General features: G+C 33.5%; 2 protein-coding genes across 4 annotated transcripts in view; one reads left to right on the plus strand and one right to left on the minus strand.

The window, feature by feature from the left end:
- Positions 1–300: 300 nt before the first annotated feature.
- Positions 301–6398, minus strand: LOC128990630 (copper transport protein ATOX1-like). Of its 2 annotated transcripts, none has more exons than XM_054413106.1 (4): positions 6363–6398; positions 5682–5775; positions 2286–2361; positions 301–605 (listed from the first exon to the last, which is right to left on the minus strand). In XM_054413106.1, the coding sequence occupies exons 2-4, from the start codon at positions 5691–5693 to the stop codon at positions 469–471; spliced, it is 225 nt and encodes a 74-aa protein (XP_054269081.1). In that variant the 5' UTR covers positions 5694–5775; positions 6363–6398; the 3' UTR covers positions 301–468. The 2 variants fall into 2 exon arrangements, with proteins under 2 accessions (XP_054269081.1, XP_054269082.1); XM_054413107.1 differs by having other exon boundaries at positions 6312–6397.
- Positions 6399–8341: 1943 nt separating this feature from the next.
- Positions 8342–17457, plus strand: part of LOC128991159 (DNA polymerase delta catalytic subunit-like) — a 41184-nt gene continuing 32068 nt past the window's right edge. The window contains exons 1-6 of one of the 2 annotated variants that reach the window (XM_054413931.1): positions 8342–8668; positions 10001–10115; positions 11119–11230; positions 12017–12046; positions 13061–13233; positions 16453–16715. In XM_054413931.1, coding sequence (XP_054269906.1) covers positions 8604–8668; positions 10001–10115; positions 11119–11230; positions 12017–12046; positions 13061–13233; positions 16453–16715 — 758 coding nt within the window. In that variant the 5' untranslated portion in view covers positions 8342–8603. The remainder of the gene's footprint in view (positions 8669–10000; positions 10116–11118; positions 11231–12016; positions 12047–13060; positions 13234–16452; positions 16716–17457) is intronic. The other variant, XM_054413934.1, reaches the window with a different exon arrangement.

A 17457-nucleotide genomic window follows, 5' to 3' on the forward strand; every position in this document is an offset into this window, starting at 1 on the left:
TAACAAGCCATTTTCTCTACAACAACAAACATTGACAAAATAATTCAGTTATATAAACCCTGCTATGCACACTTAATAAACCTTGCCTACAGAAAAAGGTTGGAAGCATTGTAATGAAAAATTTTAAGGACACTAAACTAGAGTTTAATAACCCTTTTAAAATAAACCTACATTTTCTTAAGTTTATAGCTGGTAATAAAACATTGAAACATTCAAATATTCTAAGTGAGAACTAATTTTAAAATTTGTATAAATAACAAGCGACATTTTGGAAGAAAAACACCTTGAATAAATCGCCATCACAGTAAAATTCTGTAAAAAATCTATTAAAATTACTTACCAAACTAATCTACACTTATCAGTAAATGTATAAATTCTAACTATGAAAATTATAAAGCTCTCGTATTATGTAAAGGTGGAATCACAACTCTAAGCCATTCATGCAAAGCCTCCAGTAAGACGTCCTTTCTAACTTTTCTCTCCGATGTAAGTAGTGGTTTTGCCAGTCTTTTTGATGATCGTCAGCAATTCTTCAGAATCCATTGTAGCTGTTACGGATACTTGTTGGCCTTTCAAATCTATGTTTATGTCTTCTACTCCTTTGCCTAAGAGGGAAAAAAGAGATCACCATTGGCACTATGAATTTAAGGGGCAGTAAAAGTACCCAGGAGGAATAGTATAGATTGTGTCACTTAGAATGGAGAGCGGGATGGGGACAAGGACATTTTCCACGACAGTCGCTTTTGTCATTTTGTACAGTCATCTCGATAACCGATAGTCACTGGATGAATTTAATCCAACTAGGTACTGGTGTTACTCTCAGTGTTGTTGGGAGCATTGCTGTTATCCATTCTAATTTACACAATCTTTACTACGAGAAACAGATTTTAACAAAACTGTTTTAAATTGCAGTCCTGAATGCAAAATGTAACAGGAACCCTGCTGGCCCCTAAAATAAGGGAAGACTTGTTTTAAATCATGGATTTGGCTTGGGTTCCAAAAAATGAATAAACAGAAGACAACTAATTTATTTATTTATCTACCGAAATTAGCAGCAACAATAGAAGAGTAATTTTTTTTTAAACATTAAGCGACAAGTCAAAAAAAAAAATAAATAGTACGGTACATACCGTAATATAGTCAATGATACACACTCTTTTAATTTATTGAGCAACAAGTTCATGGACATGGTTAGGAATCTTCCATATTTTGAATAAAACACAAGCCTATAGATAATTCTTTACAACAAAAGGTCACTGTGATAAGACAATTTTTTCTGAAAGGAATAGGTGTTTTATCTGCTCAAGCTTGGTAAACATAATTTATGAGTACTAATTAAATTTAACAACTCAACAGCATATAACAAAGTACTTGTTTTTAGTGTTTCAGACTTTTGAATAAATTATAACTTAAATCTAGGATTATTGTTAAACAAACATCAGAACATAAAAGTAAGCTGTTGTGTCAATAAAATATATTTATCCTCCTCTGAGGTCAATAGCCTTTAATGAAATGACAAGCACTTAGATAAGTGGTGCACTCTGTTACATTGCTGATATGAGAAGTACTTTATACCATAAACTTAACAAAACATTTTCATTTTATTTCTTAACCTTTATTTATGCAAAAAAAATATAAATAGGCTTTAATTTATCTGGTAAATAAAATATAAATAGACCTAGGAAAATAAAATGTTATACAATAGAGTTTAAGGAATTAAATAAAATTTGAGGCAATATTTCATTTAAATGAGGGGATACATTAATAATTTACATTCAAATAAAGGATCGATCTGCTTCCCCTACTAATTAGTGAGCCCATGTTGAACTTAAGGTTTTAAAGGTATGCTAACACAAACAATTGAGTTTTTAATGAATGTACATATATTCTATCATCTCATTTATCAATACATTTTTTTTGCCCATGAATCAGATTCATTTGACAGTGTAAATTTCATATAAAGCTTACTAGAATACAAATTTTATTCTAATACAACTTTTACTTAATAAAAATCCAAATTTAAAACTAGAGGTTCACCCATTTTAACTTTTTTTTTTATTTAAACAACTAAGAAATTTTCTGTTAACTTATATGATACCAAAAGTATGTGGCCTGAGTCATTTTTTTTTTTTTTAGAAAGAGCAGAGATCACCTCAAGAACAATTCGTCTACTACATTAAAGGTTGACTTTTATTGTCCTACCTTATTTTATACACTGAATTAAATGTGTCAATACATAATTTACTGGTTTGAAAGTTTGAAATTAAAGAGGTTTGCAAGCTTACCTTTCAATTTGTTTAGAACTCTTTCCACGGCTCCGGAGCATCCTTCACAGGTCATCTCTACTTTGTACAGGTGGGTCTGAAAAAGTAAAATTATCGAGGTAAAGTAAAACCATGTGAATTATTGCTAACTTTCATATTGTTTCATTCTAGTAAATGTAATAGTTCAAAATTGGCCATCTTTTGTTTTGTAACTTTGTCTAACAAAGTAGGCCTATAATTTATATAGGTAATTATTTTTAGAAACAAGACCTTTTAGTTTTTAGACTGAGAGGAAACATACAAAAGTTTCTTAAATAACTTCACTTTTATAGCTTTTGCTCTTTTGAAGTGTTTGGAAAAATCACCTGTTATCTTATGTACCTTTCCATTTTGTTCTTGCTGAGGAAGTGGGTTCTTGTAATGGTATTGCTGTACAGTGTACACTTGGGCTTGGGCAATATGGTGAATGCATGCCATTTCTGTCGTTTTCCCATTTTGAATTAGGTTTTGAAAGGTTCATCCAAATGTGTAGCTCCATCATTTTCCTACTCTACCCTGACAATAGGATTAGGCCTACTACAAAGTTTCTGAATTATTTCATTGAATGTGTGCATGTTTTTCAATTTAATAAGTTAATTCAGACTTGTTAGTAGTAGAGTGGAATTGAGTTATTTGTACTCATAGTTCATATTTTAGGTGTTAAAAGGGGACCCTTGGTTGAACCCTCAGAAGTTAAAACATGAATTATATCTAAACCCGGCTCCAGACATGCACCATTCGCCAAGCACCGAGCAGCGACTCGCCGAATCGCGAGTAGTGTGGATACGTGTTGGTCTATTTGGCAAGTAGCAAATGCTCGTGCTTGTGTTTTCCTGTTCATTATCGGTGTTTTTGCACACATCAAAGTGAACAAATATTTTTGCTATTCCCAAAACGAACAGTTGCTCGTAAAACAACGCATATGTGTAGACACCTACTCGTTAATCGGCGAATTGCAAGAAAACTAGATCGTTGAACGTAAAATATTTCGTGCTTTGCAAATGGAGCATGTCTGGAACCGGCTTTAAAAGAACACATGACAGGTAAGCATTTAGTTTTAATTATATTACTAAATGAGATTATCGTTCAAGAATAATATTTAGGCCTTAAGCACAGAAATGAGGAACAAATTTATGCTAAAAGATAAATCAGAGTCTTTAACATGGATTGATTGCTGAATAGACAACCACCATTATTTTAACTTGGCTCTTTTGTACCAGATTGTCAAAGCATTTCCCACCTATATTAGTCCTAACTTGAGGCAGCCCAAGGCCGCACTAGATATACGGCGTGCGGCCTTGGGCTGCCTCAACTTAGGGTGGCGAGGACTATAGACCTTCTGTGTAGACTCAGTTGGGAGTCCAAAAAAAACGGAGCCAAGATGGGGGTCAAGAGGGAGTTTCCTGCAACTAGGATACTATTTTATAGGCCTACCTAAGACAAATTATTCTTGAGTATGATAACAGCATGGTGACAAGAAATTAATCGGCATTGTAGGCTACTCAAAAGCCACGTTTTCACTATACAACTAGTTTTATTAACTTTTTTTGTACAACCAGTTACAATATAGGTGAGTGAAAATTTAAAAACGTACGTTTTCAGGAAAAGCACTTTGCAAATTTTTTTCCCCTTTTTTCAAAACTTTTATTATTTTTTGTATTTCATTAACATTTGAAGTTTCATAAAATGTCCATGGTAACGCAATATGTTTGGTAGCCTAGTTTCTTTTTAAAAGAGCATCTTTAGTGGAAAAACACAAAATCCTGTCACGACCTTAACGGACGTTTAAATGCATATTAAAAATAGTTAATATTATTTTTATAACTATGTTTTGCTATAAACTAATTTACTTTTATGACCATTATACAATAAAAAGGTCACTGAGCTTTTGGTATATTTGGTCTTTCTAGAAAAAAATCAAAAAACTCAAAAAATTGAAAAAAAGCCAATAAAATCTTATTAAGTTTGTATAACTACGAAAAAACTTACCTGAGACCCGAAAAATCGTTATGTTTGTATAGAGGTGTGCTTCTTTTGTGTATAAAACATTAAAATTTGACGATATTTTAATTTTTGAAATTTTTATGATAGAAATCATAAACGTGATGGCCAGGGACAAGCGGTACGGTCGTGAATTTTCTGAAATAATCTAAATCTTTCCAAACAATCCTTCAATTATCCTGTTAGATATAATAAAAATATGTGTTTCAATTGCACTAAGCTGTTCAATTTACAATTATATTAAAGTTATTGTCACGACCAAACACACTATAATCCATAAGGCTGGATTGGTCGTGAAAAAACCCGCGATGGTCGTGAAACTTTGGTCGTGAAATTACGAGTTATTTGGCTCTGTTCTGGCGGTAGCCCTGCACCTCATGTTCGAGGATACAAAGTGGACTTCTAGGTTAATCTAGCAATTGAAATATCTTATAAACAAAAATTAACACCATGTCTACTTCATCGAATGACTACGTACGGTCATGGACACACCAAAATTACAAAAAACACAATCTTTCCTTTATTAATCTTGTAATTCCTCCTTTCAACTCGAAACGACCGGTACTACAATCCTGACGTACACCCCGAACTAGTCTCTAAAACCAACTGACTCCATCGACACCAGGCTTGCCACTGTCGTGCTCCAAAGTTTCCCAAATGGTCGTGACGCCAAATCGAGGGACAGACTTATTTTGTCATGGTAGTCAGTTTGTAATGACAATAAAATTATAATATGCTCCTTTTTGGTAAGTTTAATAACCATTGATGACATAAAAATATGGCTTTATATATTTCGGCATGAATAATTAGTCTAAAAACAGCGTGAAAGTTGGAAAATGTACCCTAGGGACACGTCATGGTCGTGAATTTCGAGACTTTAAAAATACGAAAAAAATACCTAGAACCTATTTAAAACCAAATAAATGTGTGTAACATGTTGCCCCCGTCCCAAAAAATATTAAAACACATAATAATAAACTACAAATCCAGTATCTACGAAGTAAAAGGTCAGGGACATGAAAACGTACGTTTTTAAATTTTCACTCAGGTACGGTACCTAAGTTAATTAATTGGTAACTAGGGTAGATATGAAAATGATTAAGAATAGGTTAAAATAAAAAATATTAATCAAGCAAGAAGAGGTGCAACAAGCGTGTTTTATGACCAAAAATTGTCTTTTACAACAGGTTGCCGCTTTCTCGTCCTGCGTTGGAAATATCAAGGAAAATTTATACTTGAAAAATTTTTGTTTGGATTAAAACAAGTTTAAAAATAAAAGTTATATTTATTTGTTTAAAAAAATTGTAAAACGAGTTGTACAGTGTAAACATATCTAAACGTTAAGCATGCCAAATATGTTGTAGCATTGACACTAACCTTAGCAGCCATAGTGCTTGATGTTTCGGTTTAGTCTGTTGTTTGGATTGTTCCAAAATATTTTCTGAGTATACCCTGTTTAAATATGGGTTTCCTGAAAAGACAGAAAAAATGTAAACTAAATATTAATTGTCTTGGATAGGTTTTAGCTAGGTTAAACAAATATGCACAATTGGGGGGGGTGTACAGTTTCTTAACTGGGCGATGCTAATATCGATTGAAACTATCGAATTGAAAATATTGATTAATAATCGATATTTTTAAATATATTTATTATCAAATTAAACTATCATAACCTAACCTAACCAACCAAACTTGCTGATGGTGAAAAAATCGCATGAAGGTTTACTAATCGAATCGATAGTTTCAATCGATATTAGCATAGCCCAGTTAAGAAACTATACCCCAATTGGGGTGTGTGGGGGGGGGGGGGGTGGTATGTTTAATCCAAATTATATTCATTGTTATTTTATATAAGGTGTTAGGCCTAGGCTAATTGAGTTCAATTATTCCTAGGGTCTATTGGCTACATATGAATTTGATAACAAGAAAGGGTTATTAAGCTGTCACTTTTATTTTGAATTGCATCACAAAATTTTACAAAAAACATGATTTTTTTATAACCCTTACCAACAATGAATTTAATATAGGATATTTGTGACAGTGAATTTCTATACTTGCCTAACGATGTCGTGGTCGTGGAGGTGGAATGACAGATCAACACAAAAACACAAAACTGTCTGCTAATTCGTGGAACCGAAAAACTCTTCGCCATAGAGTTGAGTTCACAAACCAATCTCCCAAAAGTATATTAGAGGTATTGATTATAGGAGCTATCACTAATCTCTTGATATACTTAAGAAATCTATGGATTTTGCGTTTCATTACATCAAAGGGAGTACCGGTATGTTTTTATCTATGATAATATACTGTAATTGAGAAAAACAATTAAACCATCAGACGTTTGCTATGCGATGAGAAATTAAGTTAAGGTCATATGACTATCAAGCAATGTACTAAAAATAATTAAAATCTATTATATTATTAAAGTGATACAATCAAATTTTATGTAAACGGTTAAGGTCATTTACCAAATAAAAATATAGGCATATAGCACATCAAAATGAAGCTTAGAGTGTGTAGATTTGCCGAAAAGTATTGATATGGACGAATTTCCTAAGGGCTCTGCCCCACAGGCTAATTTCCAAAGGGCTACCCCAGGCATATTTCCAAAGTTCAAATGATATAATTCAATTTAGTTCATGAAACAGCTGGTCAGTGCAATAAATTGGTGTTTGTTTATTTACTAGAAAAAGGAAGATTGAGGAGGGTTATGTTTGGTTTTAAAGAAAGGTTGTATAAGTTTTGTTTAAGTATTGCTCAAAGTTTTCATTTTGTAATTTATATATTAAGCTACATGGAAAGAGGCTTGACTAAAATTGAAGAATTATGGTAAAACATGTCATTCATGAAGCAGCAATATGAAGAAATTGATGCTGGTATGTGTCCGTATGGAGGTATGTTCTTTTGGATCGATTAACATCAAAAATAGGGGTTTGAAAGTAGGATTACACTTTTAAATCAGTTTATATTTTCAAACTAAATCATAGAGTTGCTGTATTTTAAAACACACATCAGCACCACTTGAATAGCTCTCTAGGTCACATTTTCTTCCCGTTGCAAAGCACGGGTATAGCAGCTTGTCTATTTTTAATGATTTAATGCCTGCATTACATATGTAAATACAAAAACATGGGGGTTTCAACTTGTGTGCTTTTTGCTTAGCGGTTACTCAACATTACCAGGGTATAGAGAATACTATAAACTGTATTCGATTCTATAGCCCCAGCACCACTCAAGCACGGCCACCTTTAACTCCAGGCCGTGGCTTTCGAAGTGGCAACGTCGCAAGTGGTGTTGTAACAGCTGTTTTGTTTGGAAGCAGCTAATGATATTTGTGTATTTACGAAAGATTGGTTACTGGACTATGACAATTGACCCCGCTTAAAATCTACAGATATAGATTTTTAATTCATATTGTTTCGGTTTTCAATTATGTATGTTTTATTTTCAATATTTTAACAAATTTATGTTTATAGATTTAAATTTAAATTGAATTAATTAAATTAACTTTAAATTTAAGTGCAAATTAGAAATTAATGAGCTGATGTCACCTGTCTGCCATGTTATCTTATGGGACGTCTGTCACTAAACAACACCACTTGGCGACGTTGCCAATTCTACCAGGCCGCGGCCTGTAGTTAGACGTGGCCGTGACTCAAGGCATACCAATGTCTGGTCTGCCACGGGTGGCCATAAGAAAAGTAAAGATTAAACACGTACCTCGTCTTTTGCAGTTCAAATATATTTGGACTGCAAGACGAGGTACGTAATAGTTTAGTACGGTAGTCTATAATACGCAGTTCAGGGGCTACAAATTTTACAAAAGTAAGAAATGAATGGTACAGTACTTATTTATTTGTTTATTTATTTAATAGCTTAAATTAGTACTTTACCATTCATTTCATTAACTAACCAACGGTGGTACTTACTAGTCTTTGCGCATTTCATGTTCGCCCCTAGACTATCTAGAATATTTATTTTCCTTCGCTTCCCGCGAAATCGTCAAAACTCTGAATAGAAGAATAGTAATAGGAAGGTGAACTAAGTAATTCAGGGTTAGGTTTTGTTTTTAGCTTAGCTTTAATCTTAATCCGTCTTATTTAGGGGTTTACTGAGAATGTTTGTCACAATCTTAATAAAGTTTATGTTGAAGTGAAATGTTTTTTGTTAACTTTAGGCCTATTTATACTTTTGTGTTTATTACCTACTGCGCCACAGCCTATGCAAGCCATCAGGTGTTTTAGAATTTTAAGCGTAACACCAGTATAATATTCCCAAGTTGTATTTTATCTTAATAAAATGGATTTGAAGAGAAAAAATGGCCCACAAACCAAGAAGAACACACCCAACCAAAAGAAATTCAGGTAAGTTAGGTTAGTAGGCTAAAATGAAACTGCCTGTAGGCCTGGACCTAGGTAGGGCCTAGCCTATGTGTAGCCTAGCTGTTAGAAGGGCTGCACTTTACTTGACGTCCTACACTCATTCGAATGAAAATATCGATCGATATATCGACTAATCGATTGCTTCATTCGATATATCGTTTGGTTAGTTAGGTAAGGTTAACCTAACCTAACTAACCAAACGATATATCGAACGAAACAATCGAATGAAAATATCAAATCGAAAAAACAATCGAATGAGTGTAGGACGTCAAGTAAAGTGCAGCCGTTAGAAGTTTAACTGTTATCTCATTCTTGTTTGCATCACCTTTAGGTTATGTTAAATTTTCACACATTCAGAAACTATGCGAAACACTTTTGGAGGGAATGAAGGGCAAAAGAAACTCATATGTTGGAAGGAGGAGAGAGGGAGGGGTAGGCTAGCCTATATAAATGTACTTTATTTACAATTCATAATGAACGCTCCAAGTTCAGGGCCCCTTAAATGGTCCCGGTGGGCTCGGGCTCTGGGGTGTAAGAGGTTAAATAGGTTTGTTGGTGCATAGACAAAAGGAATTAAATGTAGACTGTCAGCCATACTGCGGTTACCATAGGTTATGGCGCACACCACTGGGAGCGCCATGTAGTTACAGTGTGCTACACGTAACTACACAGGGGTCCCAGAAGTGTGTGCTATAACCTATGGTAATCGCAGCACCACTGACAATCTATATTTTTTTCTTTTTGTCTATTGTTGGGGGCACCAGGAAAAGAAAAATTTCCCACAAAAGGTAGGTGTTGAGAGGCGCAAGTACTTATATTTCAGGCCCATGGCACATCACACCCAAACTGTGAGCCTGTCCTAATCAGGTATCACACAACAAAACCGAACAATACACTATACTATCAACAGTACACCTAGTTTAATGTCCACTCAAACTTTGTCTGCCCTTTTTGACTCTTGCAGGTCCTCAAACTTGAAGCACAGACTGATTCTGTTTTTTTTTTTTTTTTTACCACGCCAGTGGTATTTTTGTTTTGAGTCAACGTTTGTTTTAGTTTAGGCCTAAATGGTTTTAAGGGAAAGCGTCCAAACCAATTAAAGTTTAGTGGATGTGCTGGGAATCAAACCCGTCCCTCCCGTACCGACTGAGACGCTAACCATTACGATAGCAACTCACCTAAACAATAAATAGCTAGGTACATCATCAGCTAAATAAGCTTACATCTTGTAAGCCTATTTATGGTGCTTTTGTAATTGTGATCTAATAAAACATTGATAGGTTGATTTTAACCTATTTCCATTGGTAATTTTAGAGCTAATGTCGATGATGATGAAGATTTTCCATCTGGTTTTGAGGAAGAACTTGCTATCATGGATCAGATGGAATTGGAGGGAGCTGAAAGTGAACCTCAGGAATCATCTGAACAGGTACTTATAATGTATTAGGCCTAACATCAATTTGATGTTGTTTATTAGATAAATAAAAATAAATTTTTTGATTAAGTAACTCACCTTTTCTTGTGATTTAATAATCACATTTTCATACAGCAGGCTATCGAGTGTTTGTGGTTACACTGTGCAAAGGAAGGGAAAGTGATCCCTAAGTTTCCAAAATAATCAAGCTGTGAATATTTACAAGGTCTTAAGATTCATGGTATCACAACATAGAAGTGATTCTTAACTTAAGTGAGTCAAGAAACTTGAATAACGAACAGTTGGTTGTAGGCCTATAATAAATGTACCAGAACCCCCCATATTTGTACAGCACATTTTTCCACTTTGGCGTGCCGAGAACTGATTAAACTTCTAAGTCTGTAATCTTACAAGTACAAATTCACTCAAATGACATTGTATAGGTAGAGGTGTCACTTGAACCATAAATTTAAGGGGGTACAATCAGGACACCATCCTACTTGGGGATTTGAGAAATGGGGTATGGAATACCCTAATAACACTTGGAATAGGCCTAGGCCTAGAAATAACTATTAACTTGTGAGTAGAGTAACCACCTACTTTTAAAAGTAGTAGAAATGTATTTTTTTTGTGAATTAGGTAAAAAAATTACTTTCGAATGTGAAAGGGGCATGTGACGCCTGATCAAAGATCTATTGTCAGAAAACATTTGAACGAAAAAAAGGCTATGACTTATTTGTTTGTTACCACTTCTTGTACTGTACATTGACTGACCCCCTTCTATAAGAAGGCCTAGCGGTAGGCTTATTTGTTCTGTAAAATTTGCAACAAAGTATGCTAATTGAATATATGTGCTCTTTACTCTAGTTTTGTTTAGCATTTTCCAAACTCAGTAGGAAAGTCTTGCTCTAAAACAAAATGCTAAAAATTCCTAAGTCACAGCTTTATGAAGAAACTTTATGAAACCAACTACTTTTGTTCTTTTGTAATATTTTATACTTACTGATTTATTACCCAGGGACCTGACACCCAGCTGACAAGTGTAAAGTGGAGTCGTCCTCCTCCTCCAAAACTGAACCCTGCGTCGGACAAACTGGTGTTCCAGCAGATTGATATTGATTACTACATTGGTGAGTCTTATGTCTTTTCTCGTCTTGTAGAAATGTTAAGTGAGAAAATCAAACGTATATTGCTAAGCAATCCTTTTAACAAATCAAAATCTTTATGTAGTTGCAAAGAAGGATTAAATAAACACAGAAGCAATATCATACCACATGTTTGGTAGGGGTTGGGGAAATTTAATTTAATAATGCGGTCGGACAGTAAAATAGTGTGGTTTGTGAAGCTACCAATAGCAATACTGAAGTCTTGAAGCCTTATGAGTTTCCAGAGTAGTCCAAGGACATCCAAGGACGCCATCAAGAGAAGGTAGATGTTAGCTGTAATCTTGGTGCGGTGTGTGAAGACATTAGCGGAGGAACAAATGACTCATTTAGAACTCAATCATAAAATGGGATGTATTGTTACGATACTGGTAAATTAAACTTAGGTTAAGAAAGACTATTCAAACATTTGATGATGGGAGGAGCTTAGCTTGTGTTTGAGACTCGATACTGGTCAATGCTCAGCAACTCACACGCGTTGTCTTCTTGTGATTGTAGGAATGCCAGTAGCCTCACACATTAAATTTAATAACCAATTTTGGTACTAAACATCACATAATGATTTATTTGAGACATATTAAACATTGGGGAAACTGTACATTTTATTCAGAGGCCTGTTGTAATTTCAATTCAAAACATTTTTCTTAAACTCATAGGTATTTTCTATTCCCAGTTTAAGCTTGTAGCAACAAAATAAAATTAATTGTGTCATGTTTACAACTTATGCTTTATAAAATGTTTTGATTCTCACAGTGGATCGAAAGACTTGGTCCAGGATACAAAGTAAGCTACATTATTCCTTTTGTATGTAACATCACGCTGCTTTTAAAACCCTAGCTAGATTTCTTTTGCAATTAATATAATTTCTGTATGAGTTGTTTTTAAGTTGTCATCATTACACTAGTTCTAGAGTGTTCCATTATGTTGATTTAATTTTGTTCTATAAGTTGACCGTTTGCATCAAATCATCAGGATTATTCCATTTCATTAAAATATCATGAATCACCTAATATCAGTGTTCACTGTACTCGTTTATAATAAAAGTAGAGTACTCTTCATCCATAGGCTAACATTACACAAGATAACCTGTAAGCTACAAAATCTCAAATTGCACTTTAAGCTTTGATTTTAAAAGCACTAAAACTTCATGTGATTTATTAGTAAAACCTTTTACTAAACCTAAGTTTGAAAAATGCTGCTGGGCTGGTTCATTTTGTTTTGCAAAAAAATTATAAAGCTGCTTTTGGAGCATGTTTCTATAGTGGCGTAAATAGACGCCTGTCATGGGGGAACACCGGGGGGTCCGGAGCCCCCCACCGGGGAAATGTTAAAAAATTAAAGATTCACAATGTCACAAGTTTAAAATGTGTTTGTTTGAAGATTAACCTTTTAATAACAATGTTTATTCTGTTGATATTGTGTGTTATTAAAAAGTGTGTTGTAGAATTCACTGACATTATTTTCTACAACTTATTGAGTTAAATAACTACTACCTTGAAATTGTTTACTACTATACTGTGCTGTTTTACTATTATGCGTTTTTTGATTTTAGGGGATCCAATCCCTGGACCGATAAAGGTTTAGAGTCCCTCACACCAGAAAAAAACTCCATTCCCTGACGTGTAGTGTGGAAAAAAACAACAAAAAACTTAGAGTTGTTCTATTTACTATCTGGAGTTTATTTACTATAATACTCTGAATTGTTTTACTCCTATCCTGAGTGTACAAAGAGTCCTTCGTCTATAAAGAGTTTTCTAACATTCAGAGCTATACTAATGCTGTTTTTATATTCCTTAGGCAGTCCCCTCAAAGGGATGCCAGGCTCCCAGGTAGCTCCGGTTCCCATCATGAGAATCTACGGAGTCACAGAAGGAGGTAACTCTGTATGTTGTCACGTCCACGGCTTTTCACCCTACTTGTTTGTTGCCGCTCCGCCAGAATTTACGGAGAGCCATTGTAAACCATTTAAGGTTGGTTATACCCGATTTTATATGATTTTGAAAACATTATATATATAAACATGATTATTATTTGTTGAACATTGTTTTATATTACTGGTACATTGTAGATTTGTCCTATGTGTTTCTCCTGAATTGATAAGAATAAGAATAAGAATAAGAACTTTATTCAGCCAGAAAATATTTCATGCAAATACATTGGCACGTCAATTTTATAAATAAATAATATTCAACAGAAGTCCTTAACAGTCCATTGTCTTGACATATACTCTTCTATAGAATAAAAGGATCCTTTACATAGAAAATAGTTTAATTTAATTTTAAAATCCTTATCACTAAGCAGTCTTATATCTAATGGTAACTTATTGTACAACTTAATTGCAATCATCATTGGTCTTTTATCTGTCTTGGCTAGTCTTACTTTTGGCAAATTAATGTTATTACAAAAACGAGTATTATAACTGTGCACATCTTTTCTACAGTCTAATAAATGAATATTGGCTCTAATATAAAGTATACATTGTTGTATAAATAAAGAAAACAAAGTCAAAATTTTAAACTCCTTGAATAGATTTTTACAACTATGACACATATTTACACCAGCAATGACTCTAAGAACTTTTTTTTGCATAATAAAAACTTCATTTGCATGAGGAGAAGATACCCAAACAATCAAACCATACCTTAAATGGCTATGAAATAGTCCATAATAAGCCTGTATTAAAGAATCCTGATTCAATTCACCACACAAACATTTCATAGCAAATATACTCGAACTAAGTCTTGCCTTTACCAAATGAACATGATATTGCCAATTTAGAGTAGTATCAAAAGTTAGTCCCAAAAACTTTGGATGCAGATTTTCATTTGGCATCTCAGGAATTTCTCTAAGACTAAAAACTACAGTTGATGTTTTATCTTTATTTAGAATTAAATTATTTGCTGTGAGCCAGTTCTCAACAACATTTTTATTCAACTCACAGTTTTCTAAAAGTTGACTATAGTCTGAACTCCTGGTGATTACCGTGGTGTCGTCTGCGTATAAAACAATATCTGTAGGGACATTTACACTTAAGTCATTGACCACTATCAAGAACAATAATGGCCCAAGTACCGAGCCCTGAGGGACTCCACAGGTTACAGGTTTACATTGAGACAGGTTATTTCCTAATGCCACATACTGAGATCTATTTTGCAGATAAGACCTAAATAAATCTAAAGCCACACCTTTGATATTGTAGTGCTTTAATTTTTCTAACAGTACTGTATGTGAAACTCGATCGAAGGCTTTACTTAGATCACAGAAAGTGATTGCAGCAAAGTCCTTTTTTTCAAAACAATCACCTTATCAACCAAAGAAATAATTGCTTGAGTTGTTGATAAACCTTTTCGGAATCCAAACTGTTGTTTGCATATCAAATCATGGGATTCCAAATATTCCATCAATTGTGTACCAACTACTAGTTCCACTATCTTAGATAAAACATTTACAATTGCAACAGGCCTATAGTTACCTATATCCTCTTTTTTACCTTTCTTATAAATAGGAAGCACTTTTGTGATCTTTAAAACATCAGGAAATATTCCCTGTCCTAAACAACTATTAATGAGAACTGTCAGTGGAGACACAAAACTGGTAATGGCTTCCTTAATCAAAGCATTAGTCAAACCATAGTGATCTCGACTTTTTTTAGGAGCTAATTGCTTAACTACATCTATAATATTCTTTTCTGTTACAAACTTAAAACTAAATTCACTAATATTATCAGGTACAATCAGGTTACTTAAATATAAATTGAAATCACAGTTACTATTTACACAAGAACTAGGGCTAATCGAATCTTTGGCAACGTTAATAAAAAAGTCATTAAATTCATCTGGTATAAAATAATTATTTTTACTACTATTTACAGTACCTTTTTTATTTTTATTTACAATACTCCATAACGCTTTTGTTTTATTTTTTGCATTATTAATAAAGCTAACGTTTGCCTGTTTTTTTGCCTCTTTAATCTTAGGCCTATACACAATCTTGAGTTCCTTATATTCATTTTTATAACAAGTAATATTTGTAGATTTTGAGAGGTCATACAGCAAATCTAGTCTGTCTTTAATTTTTTTTAGCTCTAAATTATACCATTGACATTTTGATTGGGCTTTCTTATACCTTACTTTTTTATTAGTTATGGTAGTTACAAAACAAACACTAAAATAATATTTCAAAGTATCTATAAAATTTCTAAAACTAACATGAATGTCATTTGTTTGAAAAACATCCTCCCAACATTCTTTTCCTAAATAGAATTTGAATTCTCTAATACCTTCATCAGTTATCTTTGTTATTGTTTTAAAGTTTTCTGTAGAACAATTTTCAGGTACATTGTCAAAATTACATTTAAAAACCTGTCCAAGGTGATCACTAACATGTCTGTTTACTACATTGATTGTAAAGTTGTCATTTAAAGATGTAAATACATTATCTAAGCATCTTTTCCCTCTAGTAGGCTCAATAACTTTCATCTGTAAACCATACATATTAAAGAGATTTACAAGGTTCACAGGAACTTTTTCAATACTAAGAAAATCCATGTTGAAGTCACCACATATAACTGACTGCTTATTTAACCGACTAATGTGACTTAACAATTTTTCTATGACATAAATTTCAACATTTCCATCAGGACTGCGATAAATGGTAACTATCACTAACTTAAAATTTAATATTTCAATGCATGCAATTTCACAGTCAAATTCAACAGAAAGTCTGTTAATGTCATCCATTACTTTAATAAACGATGGATCAATCCTAGTGAAAATTGCTGATCCCCCATGAATCATGGTAGTGCGACAATAATTTGCAATTGGTTTTAGCTCATTGATAGAATATTTACTGATTTCATTGCTTACCATCCAGTGCTCCGTTACACACAAAACATCTAACTCAAATTCACATAAAATGTTTTCCAGAATTCCAATTTTATTAGTCAGGCTTTGACAGTTCTGGTGAAAGATTGTTAAATTTAACTTATCACTGCTTTTTTTATTATTTTGAATAGGCCTACTATTATTTTCATAGATATTTGCATTGTTTTTTTCTGATAAGCTGTAAAAACTAACATTATCTTACCTGTGTACAAGATAACCACCACAACTAAAGAATTATATCTAAACCTAATTTTTTTTTGCATTTCTAGGTTTTTTTATTTTGTGCATCTCTACTTTATGTTACAGACTGCGTTGAACAAGGCTGTGATGACAGATATGAGAGGCAACAGAGACAATGTCCAAGAGGCAGTGTTGGGAGTGGAACTGGTTCACAAGATCAATCTATTTGGTTACCATGGAGACGAGCCATCGCCGTTCCTCAAGATCACAGTGGCACTGCCTCGGCTGATTGCTGCCTGTAAGCGACTTTTGGACAAGGAAACTGTTTATCCCACCTTTCAGAACCATCGCTACCAAGCCTTCGAGTCTAATATTGATTTTGACATTAGGTCAGTACAAGTGTTAATATGTTGATATTTAAAATTGTAAAAGATTATAAATAATATATTGTTACCTTCCTGTAAAAGATTATGCTGTTAAATATCACTGTTATAAAAAAAAATACCCCCGCCGCAGCAAACTTGCAGACTAAGCGAATTTCCATTTGCCTGATTGGATTTACACTTAAATGTATCCTTAAAAATATCACATTTATTCCCTATTTAAATAGAATCAGTTTAACACATACTTAGGTTTGCTGCAACAGGGAGGGTAAAAGTGTTTTTTATGTAAAATGTTAATAGTTAGTAAGAAATAAAAACATTTTCCAAATTTGGGCAAAAAATGTTAATAAACAAGCAAAATACAACAGTTTACTTATCTATCTATCTATCTATACTATTATAAAAAAGAGGTGGTTGCTGTATGTGTGTATGTGTGTATGGGAAAAGTTAACTCGAAAAATACTGGTCGGATTGGGCTGAAATTTGGCATGATGATAGCTCACATTCCCGATTAACATATAGGCATATTCTCATTTCAAAAATCCTTTCGGGCTCCGCCCCAGTGGCTCTGGAGTTTCCCATGTTAACCTTATGAGAAATGGAATTATTGAATCTTAACAGCTGTTTCAATTATTGTTTAATTGTTTAATTGTTGGTTCTGTTCTATGATGTTCAATAGCATTAAAGTTACAAGGATTACCAACAGGGTGCAGCACTATTATTTCTTTTACATTTATGACAACAGCTA

This window comes from Macrosteles quadrilineatus, unplaced genomic scaffold (genome assembly GCF_028750875.1).
Source record: "Macrosteles quadrilineatus isolate MER2022 unplaced genomic scaffold, UCM_ALF_1.0 Scaffold_3__2_contigs__length_128488019, whole genome shotgun sequence".
NCBI classification, from domain to species: domain Eukaryota; kingdom Metazoa; phylum Arthropoda; class Insecta; order Hemiptera; family Cicadellidae; genus Macrosteles; species Macrosteles quadrilineatus.